The sequence below is a fragment of the Symphalangus syndactylus genome, chromosome 5, assembly GCF_028878055.3.
Source record: "Symphalangus syndactylus isolate Jambi chromosome 5, NHGRI_mSymSyn1-v2.1_pri, whole genome shotgun sequence".
Lineage (NCBI taxonomy): Eukaryota > Metazoa > Chordata > Mammalia > Primates > Hylobatidae > Symphalangus > Symphalangus syndactylus.
The window spans coordinates 108,098,678-108,115,541 of record NC_072427.2 but is presented as its reverse complement, the minus strand read 5'-3'; the positions used below and the strand labels follow the sequence as shown (position 1 = coordinate 108,115,541).

At 33.3% G+C, this 16,864-nt stretch overlaps 1 protein-coding gene across 8 annotated transcripts in view; it reads left to right on the top strand.

The window, feature by feature from the left end:
• The window catches only part of NCAM2 (neural cell adhesion molecule 2), a 567,512-nt gene that overhangs the window by 434,605 nt on the left and 116,043 nt on the right, over positions 1-16,864 (top strand). For all 8 annotated transcript variants that reach the window (XM_055279341.2, XM_055279340.2, XM_063640653.1 and 5 more), the window contains 2 exons: positions 4,089-4,276; positions 11,246-11,342. In XM_055279341.2, coding sequence (XP_055135316.2) covers positions 4,089-4,276; positions 11,246-11,342 — 285 coding nt within the window. The remainder of the gene's footprint in view (positions 1-4,088; positions 4,277-11,245; positions 11,343-16,864) is intronic.

Here is a 16,864-nt window from a genome sequence, read left to right as displayed (position 1 = left end):
TTCTTGGGATTACCCTCATTCGTCAAACAGAAATTATTCCAAGACCTGTTAAAAATTGTAAGGAAGACTAGTCATGATTACTAACACAATAGTGCTCAAGACTATTGCAATAGAAGAGAGAGATTGAACTCAAAGCCAAATACAAGGACAAGTTGGGATGTACAGCCAATGAGTAGGGTGAGAGAGGGCAGTGGATGAAAAGTTATTAAGAGGGACCCGGTAAACTTCAGCGGTAATGACTTTCTTGGTAACCTGGCCTAACAGGATCCTTGCTAAAGGCAGGCCAAAGACTTAGACCACAATTGTGTTGAATGAAGAACTTGGTCAGATAGCAAGAGTGATCAGAAATCAAGGGTGGGGGAACTCTCATAAATGGATTTAGCAGGATTCTTTGTTAACGGCAAGCCAGGGACAGTGCCAAGGTCAAGGCCTAGTTGAAAAGTGGGCTAAGAGGAACCTGACTAAAGTTTGATCAAAGAGGGTCTGTGTCACTTTCTTGATTGTCACTGGCACTGGAGGCTTTCAAAAAGGAGATCTCTTTCTCCACCTCCAGTGAATGACATACTTCCATCTTTTCACTATTCAGATTTATCTTACTTTTTTCTACTCTGCTCAGATAAAAATTAATTCTTCCAATAAAGTCATTCTTTTCATTATAATTTGTAGAATCATATTTTAGTTTGGACTTTGATAAATTGATGGATACATAACTCCTTAAGAGATGCTTCCATAACTTCATATTTCATGTAGTCAGGAATTAACTTTCCCCATGCATAGTATATTGGACACAAATCCTAAGCCAAAAAAATACAAGTTCAAGATAAAAATATTTCCATGCCTACTGCCTTTTTTCTTCCATATATATGTGAAAGAAAATAGCATAGGCAAAAGTATCTTTCCACTTCTGCTTATGCTATATTCTTTTCTCCTTTTTCCCCTGTGTGTGTTTTTCTAACCACCAGTGTTTATTTCCTGTGTACATTTGAAGCCTTTCATGATGTAAAGGGCCTTCTTGATTTTGAAAATGACTATTTTTGATACACCAGCATGACATGTGGCTACATTCTTCAGCCACTTCAGATGGTGCTATGCAAGAGTCACATCCCTCATACCACATTGGCCCAGTACCAAGTTGTTAATTTCATTAACATGCTAATCTTGTGCCAGTGAATATTGCTGCCTTGCCACTGTATTGATATTTACAAAGCATATCCTGTATAGACATTTAGTTTCTGTTTTATTATAGACAGGCGTTATCAATATTTTCTTGCTTGATACCACAATTACATTTTTTAATGTGGCTTTCAGTATAGCATGTATTGCCTGTAGCAAGTATTGCATTCAACACTGGTAATTCTGAGTAAAATTCACACTGAGATCATCAGGCAAGCAATTAGTGGCAATTGCTTTCTGTTATGGAAAACAACAAATCTTACCCTCAGTTTATAGTTAAATTACACTATTAAAATACACTACATGCAGATGCCACATTGTGGACAGAGTGTGACTGAGAGTCAGCTATTAATATTTCCATTAGGATGTATGAATTTCCTATTGGATTGAGTTTATTTGTAACCACATTTTCCTTAAACCTCTCAATGAATAGTATAATGCTAAATAAATTATATTTTACATACCTTAAGAGTTGTAAATAAATTTAAAGATATAGATGTAAACTTAGTTTTTGACTTTGAATATCAAGAAATTTGGCTTCTCTTATAGTTGTTCCTTTAATCAGTTGTGTGTTCTTAGATTCTTCATGTCACTGGCTTTTTCAATTTAGTCGAACTGTTGAATTAAAATGTATTTGACTATTTAATTTCCAGTCAATTCAATGTACAGTTTAAAAAACACCGTATAAGCCATTAGGTAAATAATTGTGACTGAGATACATTCTGACCCCCAAACGGACATCATTTGGTGGAGAAACGATCAAATACATGCTTCCATTGCCTAATGACCATGATGAGGGAGAGCACAGAATGCTGTGGGTGCACAATTTAGGGCACCTCATCTAGAACTGAAGAGTGTGGTAAGGCTGTGTTTAGAAAGTGAGGAGCTTAGTTTTGAACTCAGCCAGTTGAAGGGAAGGGCAGGTATATGCCAAGCTGATGGAAAGCCATAGGCAAATGTATCTGTGTAATATTTAGCACACCTAAGTACAAAGATGTACCACCATTTATGGGATGTTAAGTTGTTTTCAGTTTTTGTTATTAAAATAATAATTCATTAAAAGTCCTTTAAATAAACTTTTATAATATTTATAACTATTTTCTCTGGATACATACTGGATTGCAAAATCAAGATTATAAAGCTGTTTTAAGACTCTTTATCTTCCTGAGAATTGTTTCAATTATATTCCCTTTAATAATAGATGATAGGATTCACAGTACCAAAATATTTCAAACCCTGAAAATTATAATTTTATTTCCGTATTTGATTGGGCATATAATGGACGTTGGTTAAAATAGCCCTATATTCATATCCGAGCCCTAAAACTTATTGTGGGAATGAGCTTGGCATCTCTTAACCTAGATCCCTTTTCCATAGAACAGAGATTATTCCTTCCTTACAAGGTTATTAAAATATTAAATATAATAATGTATATACCTTCCAATAGAAATGATTCAGGAATAATTTGAGACTCGTATGTGAGATTGTCATTAAAAACATGCATTAAAGTAAAATAGGACGAGGACTTTTAAATGATTACTTCTGCATTTGTACTACAGATAATTCTTAAGTTACATATCTGATATTTATATAATTAGTAGATATAACAAAACTGGGTATTGCTTTTTAAAAGTAATTTGCAGTAATAAAATATTTAAAAGTTAAATGACTTAAATTGATATTTTTGATGTGATATTAAGTTCTAAGTAGTTAATATTAGTAACAACAATCAGCATAAATACAAGCAAAATTTTAGCTACAGCTTACTTGAGAATTATGCTTTCATGTAAAAATAATTATAAAATCTCCTCAAATAATTATACAGTGAGGAAACTGAGACTCAAAGAGGTTACAAGATTTGGCATTTGATTTAGATCATAGTCCTGGGGTGGAGGAAGAGTGAAAACAATGTTTGTATGTTTTCACATTTAGATTTTTAAATAAAATTATACATTGTCTGTTTTCTCTTAAGTTTTGTGATAGAGATCTAGAATAGAGACCTGAAAAAATTGATAGGGAGTCATAAAAATAGGAACTGGTTACTTTTCAAATTTATTGTTGATTAATTTATGACATCTGTGGTTTAGTAAAAATGGGAAATATGGATACTTTAGGAAAAAATGTTTAGTTATGTTGTTGCCATTCCAACTTAGATTTCATACCTGAGTCTTCAAAATAATTTATAGAAAAAGTGACTATGGCTTAAACAAAATAAAAAGTGAGGAAAGAACCATTTATTTTATTAGGTTTTATCCTAAACTCTCACTTTATAGTTTCTTCCAGAAATAGTTTCTACACAAGTAGATAGTCGTTAACATAGTCAATATATAGTTTTGTCAGATTAGTAAGAGCAAATTTAACTCTGGTTGCCTTATATTTTAATAATTGGTAATTTATGAGTGTTTGTATGTTAATCCTATTAAATTATGTGATAAAAGTATTCAAATGACATATATTTTCGTGAGTTCTGATGCACTATGTTAAATATACAAAATTAGGCTGGGCACTGTGGCTCACACCTGTAATTACAGCACTTTGGGAGTCCAAGGCGGGTGGATCACGAGGTCAGGAGATCGAGACCATCCTGGCTAACACGGTGAAACCCCATCTCTACTAAAAATATGAAAGATTAGCCAGGCATGGTTGCAGGCACCTGTAGTCCCAGCTACTCAGGAGGCTGAGGCAGGAGAATGGCATGAACCCAGGAGGCGGAGCTTGCAGTGAGCTGAGATCACACCACTGCACTCCAGCCTGGGCCACAGGGTGAGACTCCGTCTCAGAAAGAAAAAAAAAAACACTAAATTAGAATTATGTGGCTTTTTTTATAAAGTAAAAATTACTAATGCTTATACTACTCAAGTGATTATTTAACTTAAAGAAAATGCCTATAATTATTTTATTATATTGTATTACAGATGCCCCCAAGTTTATATCAAACCAAACAATTTATTACTCTTGGGAAGGAAATCCTATCAATATAAGTTGTGACGTGAAATCGAATCCACCAGCATCAATTCACTGGAGAAGAGATAAATTAGTCCTACCTGCTAAAAACACGACCAATTTAAAGACATATAGTACGGGAAGAAAGATGATATTAGAGGTAAGTCCACATGTATACATCAATAAATTGTATTATTTTAGCAACTATCTACTATTTCAGAATATATTTAAATATCTTCATATACATATATGTATATAATAAGAGAGAGAGAAATCATAGTGTATATATTTTACAGTTATTAAAGGTCCCTGGCTCATTAATGATGAGTGTATGAATGTCTATTCACTTATATAGAAATGTGGCTATATAGCAAAGACCATTATTTTTATGAATGCACTTTTAGGAATAAAAACAATTATATGACCGTGCGCGGTGGCCCACTCCTGTAATCCCAGCACTTTGGGAAGCCGAGGAGGGCGGATCACAAGGTCAGGAGATCGAGGCCATCCTGGCCAACATGGTGAAACCCTGTCTCTACTAAAAATACAAAACTTAGCTGGATGTGGTGGTGTGTGCCTGTAGTCCCAGCTACTCAGGAGGTTGAGGCAGGAGAATCACTTGAACCTGGGAGATGGAGGTTGCAGTGAGCCAAGATTGCGCCATTGCACTCCAGCCTGGCGAGAGAGAGAGACTCTGTCTCAAAAAAATATATATATATATATATATATATCTATATCTATATCTATATCTATGGAAAAATCTAGAATGAAAAATTTGGTAATTTAATAGTTATTGCGGGCTAAAAATTTGTCTTCAACGTTGATTCTTTCATTGATTGTATGTGGTATTGCTTTTTTTCTTTTCAGTTTGGCAGGTATAAATGCTATCTGTTGGCTAGATTTTTACAATTCTAGTGTAAATTCCAAAATAAATGAAATTTACTTGTTCAGTATCTTTTGTTTTATTACTGAAAATAAGATTTTGTATAATTATTTTTATATTGCCAAGTAATTGGCCTTTAAATACTGTTTGAATAAAGTGTTTCTTATTTATTAATTGCAGTGTGTGTATCAATTTCCCAAACATAAAAAACTTTGAAAATCATCATCACCCTTTCCAAATTATGATACAGTTAGGAAAATCGGGAATCTTTTTCACACAGCCTTATTTGCTGAAAGGTTGCTACATTTTATTCACTAATTCAGTTTGCATAAGCTAAAATGAAATGCACGTTTTAGAATACCATCTAATATCCATACTGCCTTAACTTAAAATATCCTCATTGATGCCATTTAGACTTAAAAAAAAAATTGTTTGATAGGAGGATTTAGCCATCACGTCTGCAAATATTTGCATAGCTGACTGGTTTGTAATTAAACCACTTTGTCTAAATCAATTTCAATGTAAATAAGTTTCTTTGAAAATATTTTAGAAGAATTAGCTATTTGTGACTTGACAGGGATGTCAATTTCATAAAAACATCTGGACAGTTTTAATCTAAATTTTATGTGTTTTACTTTAGTGAAAAGCTCAGGTTAGATTTAACTTGTTTTGTGTAGTGTGTAGTCTCCTTGAATACTTTAATGAAATACCATAGACAGGATGGTTGAAATCACAGAAATTTGTTCTGAGTTGTGGAGGATAGAGGTTCAATATCATGGTGTCTGCCAGGTTGCTTTCTATAGAGGACCCTTTCCTGAACTTGTACTTGGCCGCCTTCTTGCTGTGTCCTCACATGCCCTTTCCTCTGTGCACACACAGAGTTCTGATGTCTTCCTTTTCTTATAAGGATACCAGTCCTGTCGGATTAGGTCCCACTCTTATTACCTCGTTTAACCTTAATTACCTTCTTAAAGATCCTATCTCCAAATTCATTCACACTGGAAGTTAGGGTTTTGGTATGTCAATGGGCAGAGTGAGGAGGTGGGCAGTTCAGTCCATAGCAAGTAGATTGAAGTTCATGAGTAAATGACAGACTAATGTGTAATTTCTGCTTTACTTCATCTTGACATTTTTTAGTTCCTCAGCCAACTCATAATTCTCCATATTTAATGTGAAGGGACATTTTATACTTAAAACATAGTATATAGTGTATGCTATTTAAACTTCTGCCTAAAGACATCCCTCTGTACTCCAAAATAAAATTTTAAAAACCCCACAATTTTTGCTTACTTGACACACAGCCAGGTGATCTGTTGGCTAAATCACTGACTTTAAACAGACATGTTTATCTGTATACTCTCACAAATTAAATTTAAATTCTGAATGAAAAATATACATGTGTGATTAACACAACTTGAAAACATAGCATAACAAAATAACAATAACATAAAGAGAAAGCAACAATGAGCATTACTAATATTTAATTATTAGTATATACAATTGCTTGAGACATTTTTGTTTAGTAATTATTGTAAAAGTCACATATGTGCTAATTCTTTAGAATATAAAATGAAATATAGAAAAAGTTTACACAACAAATTGTCAGTAATAAATTTATTGAATTGTTTTAAAGATTTTTTCTTTAAGTATATATATTCAAACTTTTAAAATTATGTGGTTTTAAAATATAACCAAATATTCAATAAATTATTTAAGTTACTGCCAATAAATGCATCTGTAAAGGTCAAGGTCATCAAAACTTTCTTTTTTATAACTGACCACAGCCTGAGGAAATCACACAACTTTTCAATATGTGGGCAAACACTGAAAGAAGGAATAGGTTTTTAATAGGTTTGTTAGAATAATATTGTGATCTGCATTGTCTGTATCTTTGTTTCATATCCTAAATAGGGATGCTGACTGTTATGTCCATGACTTTCTTATCATGGAATACATAGAAGAAATAAATATTTTTAGGTTTAAGAAAAAGACTAGCAAGCTTCTTTATTAATATTATACACTTAGCTTATATTTAGATATTCAAAACATGTTTGTTACTTCACTATACTCTGTCCAAACCTAATATCATGAATTAATACCAACATTTTTAGCTGGATACAGATATACTTTGGAGATATTGCAGGTTTAGTTCCAAGAGCACCTCAATAAAGTAAATATCATTATAAAGCCAGTCACACAAATTTTTGCTTTTTTCAGTGCATATAAAAGTTGTGTTGGCACTGTAGTCTATTAAGTGTGCAAAAGCATGATGTATAAAAAGGTCTACGTAACATAACTGAAAAATAATTACTAAAAATTTCTGGGAATAATTTGAGATTTGAGCAAGTTGTAACTTTTTTCATTGATGAAGGGTTTTGTCACGAGGTTGATGGCTGCTTACTGATCAGAATGTTGATTGCCGAAGGTTGGATTTGCTGTGGCAGTTTATTAAAATAAGGCAACAGTGAAGCACTTTGTTAATTAACACTTCCTTTCATGAAAGATCTCTGTGCAGCAGGTGATGCTATAAGGCTAACAGCATATAATACTGTTTTTTAGGATTTACCTATGGCAGAACATCTTTCAAAAATGAAGTAAATCCTCTCAAACCCTGCCACTGCTTTATCAACTAAGTTTATGTAACCAAAGATAAATCTTTGGTTGTCATTTCAACATTTTTCAAGCATCTTCAGCAGGAGTAAATTCTACCACCAGAAACCACTTTATTTGCTCTTCCACAAAGAGCAATTTTCCCATCTGTTAGAGTTTTATCATCAGATTGCAGCAATTCATTCACTTCTTCAGGCTCCATTTCTAATTCTAGCTCTCTATTTCCACCGCATCTGCAGTTACTTCCTTCACTGAAGTCTTGAACCCCTCAAAGTCATCCATGAGGGCTGGAATCAACTTCTTCCAAACTCTTATTAATGTTGATATTTTCACTTTCTCCCATGAGTCACAAATATTCTTAGTGACGTCAGCATGGTGAATCATTTTCAGAAGATTTTCAGCTCACTTTTCCCAGATCCGTCAGAGGAATCACTGTTTTATGGGAGCTGTAGCCTTAAATATTGTTTTCTGTTGTTGTTGTTGTTGTTGTTGTTGTTGTTGTTGTTGTTGTTTTTGAGAGGGAGTCTCGCTCTGTCGCCCAGGCTGGAGTGCAGTGGCGCGATCTCGGCTCACTGCAAGCTCCGCCTCCTGGGTTCACGCCATTCTCCTGCCTCAGCCTCCCGAGTAGCTGGGACTACAGGCGCCCACCACCACGCCTGGCTAATTTTTTGCATTTTTAGTAGAGACGGGGTTTCACGGTGTTAACCAGGATGGTCTCGATCTCCTGACCTCGTGATCTGCCCGCCTCGGCCTCCCAAAGTGCTGGGATTACAGGCGTGAGCCACCACGCCCGGCCCTTAGCTTGATCTTCTGGATAACATGCTGCAGCTTCTACATCAGCACTTGCTGCTCTACCTTGTATTTTTATGTTATAAAGATGGCTTCCTCCCTTAAGCCTCATGAACTAACCCCTGCCAGCTTCAAACTCTTCTTCTGCACCTTCCTCACCTCTGTCAGCCTTCGTTGAATTGAGGCATGTGAGGTCTTTGCTCTGGCTTGGGCTTTGGCTTGAGTATTGTGGTTGGCTTTGTCTTCTATCCAGACAACACAATTATTTCTCCATAACATGAGTAAGGCTGTTTAGCTTTCTTATCATTTGTGAGTCCACTAGCGTAGTACTTTAGATTTTTTTCAGGAACTCTCTCTTCACATTTGCCACTTGGCTGTTTGTTGCAATAGGCTTCTGTTTTAGCATATCTTGGTTTTGCCATGCCTTCCTCACTAAGCTTCATCATGTTTAGCTTTTGATTTAATGTGGGAGATGTGTGACTCTTCTTTTAACACAAACTCCTAGAGGCCATTGTAGGATTATGATTTGGCCTAATTTTAATATTATTATGTCTCACAGAATAAGGAAGCCAAAGAGGAGGGAGAGAGATGGGGGTATGGCCAGTCAGTAGAGCAATCAGGACACACATTTATCAATTAAGTTCACTGTCTTAGGGGCACAGTTTGTGGTTCCCCAGAACAGTTACAATAGTACCATCAAAGATTACTGATCACAGATCACCATAGCAAATTTAATAATAATGCAAAGCTTAAAATATTGAGAGAATTACCAAAAAGTCAGAGAGACAGGACATGGGCAACTGTTGTTGAAAAAAAATGGTGCTGATAGATTGCTTAATGCAGGATTGCTACAAACCTTCAATTTGTAAAAAAAAAAAAAAAAAAAAAAAAGAAAAGAAAAGAAAACCACTATCTTTCAAGCACGACAAAGTAAGACACAACAAAACAGGTATGCCTGTATTTAAATATGAAGAAATAGTTTTATCAGTAGATGTTTCTAGTAGATGTTTATCAGTGGATGTTTATCAGTAGATGTTTCTTGATTAATATTTTCAATGCTTTGCACATTTTAAACATCTAAATATTTTTACTTAATGGTCTATAATATACCCTTGTTATATTATCTTATATTTTCATAAAATTATATAACATTTCATTGTGCTGGGTTTAAGTGTAAAACCACTATTGGACTTTAGTTTTATGTTGCTTTCCTAGAATACATCAAATAAGCTTCAGGGTACATGATTTGGCCAGATTATATCTAGAGCATGTGTGTGGATGTGTGTGTTTCTGTGTGTTTTAATCTATGCCACGATGGCTGTTTTCTTTATTTATTAAGCATACAACATGATAAAAGTTTGCTTATTTAAGATGAACTTTTATCTGTTGATAGCTGAACTCCCAGGAACAACAACAAAAAAATGAATTGAGCTTTTAAGAAATTGTTCCAATGAAAATGGCTGTATTTAAATTATTAATCTTAAGGAGCTGTGTAATAGTCACATTTCTTTGTTGTGGCTATCCTGTCTTGGCATTGTATTGATTCAATAAACACATTCTTCTCTGTTGAATTTGCAAATAACCTTCTCATGTGCATATAGCAGAAGAATTTTTTGTTGAATCTTTCTCATTAGAACAATTAGTTTAGAGTTAAATCAGCCTTATTAAAAGCTACACATAAGAAAAATGAATATTTTAATCACTTAGCAGTAATTATGTAAGAGCTGTTACAAATTCTAAGCTTATTCCTATGATCTGTTTCTAGATGGACAGCTGACTAGAAAATGAATGACACAGCTTTTCTGTACTGTTTCAGAATTATCATCTTCAATGGACCTCAAAATTGCACTCTTAGTTAATAGCCTCCCATTACCACAAAATCATTTTTCCCTCTTTTGGGATAGAGTTGAAATTAACAGCAACTCTTGTAAGCATATTCTCTCTTAATAATAGTTACAGAGATTGAAAATTATGTCTATTACTATCATCAAATCTCTTATCTAAATTGATACTTCAGAATTTCTGTACCTTAGAATTACAGGGTTTGTCTCAGTGTTCACCAATAGAATCCCCGAAGGTTAACTTAATTATGGATTTCAAATGTATAAGGATAGAGGTCAGCTATTTTCTACCTAGAGTGAAAAAGAATGGTAGGAATTGAACAGAAATGGAGGCAAGATACTGTTATTAGATAGCGAGAAAAAGTGCCTCTCTATGAGTATTGTTGCAAAGAGCAACATTTTATTGCACAATATGTTCCTGGAAAGATTTCATTAAGAATGATCCTTCCTCCTTCGTTAGTATTATATGTTCAATAAACTCAAAACAGGGAGAGAAATATCACATATTTGGAGACTTTCTTGAACATTAAAGCAAACTGATCTAAGGCCAAAACATAGAAAACAGTTAACAATGCTTTTATTACAAGCTTCCTGTTTTCAAGTTTACACCTACATTTATTGCAGACTATAAATATATATATACATGTATACAGAGATATATACACATATATATTTCAAACTGTATACTACTTTCTGAGCTTTACATATATCTAGATATAATGGTTTTGCTATTTAATAGATATATCAAAGTGGTGCCATTTGTTTACTTAATGAATTAATAGATAAATTCTGATTTGCCTAGTCCTATGGATATTATAGGCTCATGGATACATCATAAAAGGATTTATATTATTTAGTAATGCTTAATAAAGAAAATTTAAAATATATGGTAAGGAGTTGTTGGGTAAAAAAATGAAATGTGTGAAAGTGGTAGTCATACTGGGGTTTATTATAAAACTTCTATGATGTTTTAGAGTTGTAACATTTGTTATTATAATTCTTTCAGATTGCACCTACATCTGACAATGACTTTGGACGCTATAATTGCACAGCCACTAATCGTATAGGAACAAGATTTCAAGAATATATTCTTGCTTTGGCTGGTAAGTATAGCAGAATAATTTTTGAGATCTCACACAATATTTCTGAAAGCAAATGAAAATTTAAGTTGATAAAGTAGTCTCATTTACATGTGGGATTTAAAACAATGGATCTCTTGGAGGTATCGGGTAGACTGTGGTTACCAGAGGCTTGGTAATATATTGGGAAGGAGGGAATAGAGAGGGGTTACTCAGGGAGCACAAAACTACAGTTGATTACAAGGAATAAGATATGCTGTTCAGTAGTACGATAGGGCTATAATAGTTAACAATAAGTTATTGTATATTTCAAAATAGAAGAATATATTTGGAATGCTCCAAACACAAAGAAATGACAATTGTATGAAAGAACAGACATGCCAGTTACTCAGATTTGCTCATGATATATTGTCTGCTTATATTAAATTGTCACATGTTCCCTGTAAATGTGTACAACAATTTTGCATGCATAAAAATTTTCCAAAACCTTAGACTTTAGCATGTCTATAACAAAAATATGAACTTCCAAAAAGTGGGTGTCATGTAATTTTAAATGTTAGCAAAGAATATCTTTTACATTTTTATAAGTAGCAATACAGATTGCTTTTTATAAAGAATGAATCACTTTTAAAAACTTGAAACCATTGTATCTGCTGTACAGTGAACACGTAGAATGTATTTACTCATAGGATTGATTTTAAAACCTGATTCTAATCCTTCCAACTTTAAAAGTGAGATGTTTGTGAAAGAAATAGGGAACATATGTTTTAAAAAAATTAAATTATATTTCAAGTAAAGACAGAATCCCGATGAAAAAATTAAAAATCAAAACACTCTGAGAAAAAATGAACTATAATTAATATATTTTAAACTTTAGACTTGAAAATACAAAGAGCTGGCTTACTTCTGAAGGAAAATAGAAAATTGAAGGTTACATAAATTTGTTGAAAATATTTTATTTTGTATATATATGTTAATATTCTAGTTTTACCTCTAAAGCTTAAAGATACAGAAATAACAACATATAAAATAAAAAATTCATACAAACCAGAAAGCCAGATATTGCTTACTTATTTATAAAATTTGCCATTATGTTTTACAAGACTGATGAGGAATTCTAAAATACATTTTAAAAAATAGTTTATATAGCTCAAATGGAAAAAAACAGTCTTCTAAGACTAGGTAAAATAGTATCAGAAAATTATTGTAATATTATATTTTAACAGACTTAAAAGCATCTGTAAAGAAATTTTATGACCTTTTCAGTTAGAGATTTTATCTATAACTTTAATTTTATATTAAGTTCAGAAAAATGTTCATTTTTACTGCTACATAGATATATTCTAAATATTAATGTCATTGATCGTAAAGGACAAGAAGGGAAATTTTTCAGCTAATGATGTCAAATTATTATGTAACTTAGAGAACCTGCTATTCTCCAATTCAAGTTTTACTGAATTGATAGAGAAGGGAGAAAAGAGATTACATGGAAGGAATTGATGGAAGAAGGCAGGGAGAAGAAAATCAAGATAAGTGAGTTTAGAAATGTGAAGAGACTGTTATACAAGCAAATTAAATTATAAGAAAATGAAGTGTGCTAATTCTCACCAAAATGCACTGATAATAAATTGAAGAATCAACTGTACTAATAACAAGCATTCACTACTCAAATTAATTCCAAGCCTTTGGAAATTATGCAACTTTTCTTTAAATTAGTATATAATTTTATAAATAATTAGATATAGGATCAATATATGTATATATAATGTTATTAATATTGATCCAGTATTGTATATTGCCATTTTATAAATGATGTGTTTCTCAATTAGGTACAACTTAATAAATGACCAGAATTTTTAGGAGGGTGTATTAATATTTGGTATTTAAAACATTATGTTGATTAGGTTTAAATAATTCCATGAGGCCAGGCATGGTGGCTCACGCCTGTAATCCCAGCACTTTGGGAGGCCGAGGCGGGTGGATCACGAGGTCAGGAGATCCAGACCATCCTGGCTAACAAGGTGAAAACCCCTCTCTACTAAAAATACGAAAGAATTAGCCGGGCGTGGTGGCGGGTGCCTGTAGTCCCAGCTGCTGGGGAGGCTAAGGCAAGAGAATGGCGTGAACCCAGGAGGCGGAGCTTGCAGTGAGCCAAGATCGTGCCACTGCACTGCAGCCTGGGCGACAGAGAGAGACTCCGTCTCAAAAAAAAGAAAAAAAAAAATTCCATGAAATTCACAGGTAGTATTTAATGTGCACGCACCTTCATATCTCACAATACTTACTGCAATTCCTATCCTTCTAGTGACTATATTAAATTAGTGAGTTTTCTTCTGTGTAACCATAATAAAAATTAAAGTTTTTCATTAAAGCCGAGTTAGAAAATATTGGAAAACTTTTTTGAATATTTTTCTGCAATTCTCGTAATATTCCAAATTTTATACAATTCCAGTCTAAGAATTTGTTTTAGAAAAGGGTGGGTTCAATTGAAATTGTAATGAAGATATCAAAATGATTCAGACACTCAGCCTTAGATGGAAAACATAGTTTAAACATCAACATTTATAAATATGATTTATTTTATGGGACTGTTCTTTAATACTAATATTTGGTAGAAAACTTAATCTGTCCTGGAGAATCCTAACACAAACTGTACTGTGATTTTAAATAAGATGTAAGACATTTATTATATAAAAAATTAAATATTTCCTAATATATGAAGATACCACAGTTCAAGATTTCATTGGCCTATTTGCCTTGTAAAAGGTCAAGATCATTTGGCATATGGTATTTTACAGTGTAAGAGAATACCTTACTTCCAAAGGGAATTAATTAAGAGCCAAAATGTAGTATGAAATTTTTGTACACATTCAGTGGTAATATAGGAAACAATTACTTTTTCAGCATTCAGAAATCATTTTTTCCTTGTTTCCTCCCATTTGTCCTCCTTTCCTTCTTCTTTGCTTACATTTTCCCTTTTTAATAATTCAGCGCTACATTGGAACGAGGTAGGCATCTGTGTGGGAGTAGGGTGAAGCACAGAAGCCTGGCATGGGATGTGAAAGCCTGAGCAGAGTGAATGGAGTGGAATGAGTGTTGTAGGGGTCCAGTGTTGAGTGTTGGGGTCCAGTGTGGAGTGTTGGGATCCAGGCAGGGTAAAAAGAGTGCCCACTTGCCAAGACAGAAACAGCAACCCAAAAAGGCTTGTTGCAGGCCATTCACCTAAGTGAAATAAATCAAAAACAGAAATTCAAATACTGCATGTTCTCACTTGTAAGTGGGAGCTTAACAGTGTGTACACACATGGAAAAATAGACACTGGAGACTACCAAAGGTGGGAGGCTGGGAGAGAGAGGAAGATTGAAACATTACTTGTTGGATGCAATGTTCAGTATTCTAGTGATGGATACACTAAAAGCCCAAACTTCACTAGTACATAATATGTGATTGTAACAAAACCCCCTAAACCTATAAAAATAATATAACAATGAATTATTTTTGAAATGGAAATAAAGTGTATATGTGTTTGGTTTAAGTCAGTTAACCCTAAGCAAGGACTTTCCATTAAATCCTGACTTCCTATTAATAAGCAAGAGTTGACGTAGTCTTCTTTTACCTATCTCCTCTGTCTTTAGAACATTGGGGGGGAAAAGTAATCTTTTTATGTTGTTATAGAAATATGAAATATTTCACATATGTGCTTGATAATTTTGTTTTCTTAACTTTTAATCAAAATATTAACTAGAAATGTAACAGAGACAAATATATATATATTTTAAGACTTCACCATAAAGTTGATTTTTAAAATGTACCTCCTAGGTGTTGATCCTGCCTTCCAGTAGGAAGCATTCTCTATTTGGATCAAAGTACATATCTTGAATCAAATTAAAGTTGTACAGCATGTAAGGCTAAATAAAAGTTTTACTATATAGTGTTATTTCTTCCTTACAATTTTCTACTTCCAAAAGATGATTATCTGACAAGGCATTCTGTATATTTATATGCGTATTTATTATTTCCTTTCTTGAAAAATCATTACCCTACATTGTAAATATTGTTATCAAGTAATTTCATTTATATATTTTTAAATTTCATAATTTGTTTCATCATTTTTATATTTTTTAACTGTTGAACTTTTTTATATTAAACCTTAATCCTAAATAAAATAATCCCACCTTTGTTTCATTAATTGATGCAGGTTTCTGATAAAGTCACCTTCTGTTGGGCAATTTTATGGGAGGGACTTGGCTGTTAGCTGTCATCAGGTAATATGTCCAGCCCCTGGGGAATGAGAGCCTCAGCTCTCTAAGAGTTTCTGTGCAGTCATTCCAAGATTTACCTGGTAAGAGTATTGTGGCAAGTAAGTGAGTTATTGCATTCAAGCACCCAGCACATGACAAGTACTCAACAAATATTAGGTAGGTATTATTATGGCCTAATTATAGTTCATATTGGTCACTTTTCTTTTGGATAGAAGTCAGTACCTTGATACCTCTTTAGTTGTTATACATAAATCTAGACTTCAAGGACCAAGGCTTAGTAAAATGAGATAATGACCTTACTTATTCTGAACATTATACTTCTATTAAATAATGTTAAATTCATTTGACTTTTGTTATTTTTTTCCATTTAGGAGGTTGTCCTACCAATTTTTTACACAAACTGCTACTAAGGCAGGTCTCTGATACTGTGTTTCACAATTGATTTTTTTTAACCTCAGTTCAGGACTCTATACTTACCCCTATTAAATCTCATCTTGTCAGTTTTGACTCATTTTTTAACCTACTGAAACCCTGTCAAATTCAATATTTTAGCTGTTTTTTTTCAGGATTGATTTAAGTCACAAGTACAATATCATGAAGCACTCATCTGTATTTTCACCAGAGTCAGGATAAGCCTGTATAAGTCATCCTTGAGAACAGAGATCGGCTTACAGGTTAAACGGGATCAATTGAATAGAATTCTAAGATACGGAATTATGGCCTATCTACTGGTCTGTGTACCTAGATTTTATCTTAGCCAGACCTTTGCTCCATAACGCTTGAAAGCATGTTAAAATTAGTTCATTTAGTATCACATTTTCTTCACTTAAATATAGCGCCAGGATTCTTTAACATAATCAGTTTTATGATCTAGCCTGGACAAGTCTACATCTTGATTTTTTAAAGAACTCATTAAGCAAACAGTGATATTCAGAAACTATTCGTAACAGATTCTTGATTTTCTTATTCTCATATTGCTGTGAAGGAAAGGAAATCAGGATAATTTGACATTATTTTCAGAGAATCTATGTTTGCATCAATTCCTAATCACTTTTTAATTCTTTCACTCAAAAAATATAGTGAATTTCTAGTAGGTACCAGACATTGTTCTAGATCTTGGGAATCTGAAGATAAATAATATATAGCATCTGGTCTTTACACATAAGTTAGGGTTCAAAAGATATAAGGTTGCTGTAGAAGTGTGAATCAAAGGTTTGGGAGAACAAAAATGAATTCTGATTGGAGTTCTTGGAAAAGGCTTTCAAAAGGTGTCAACTTTTGAAT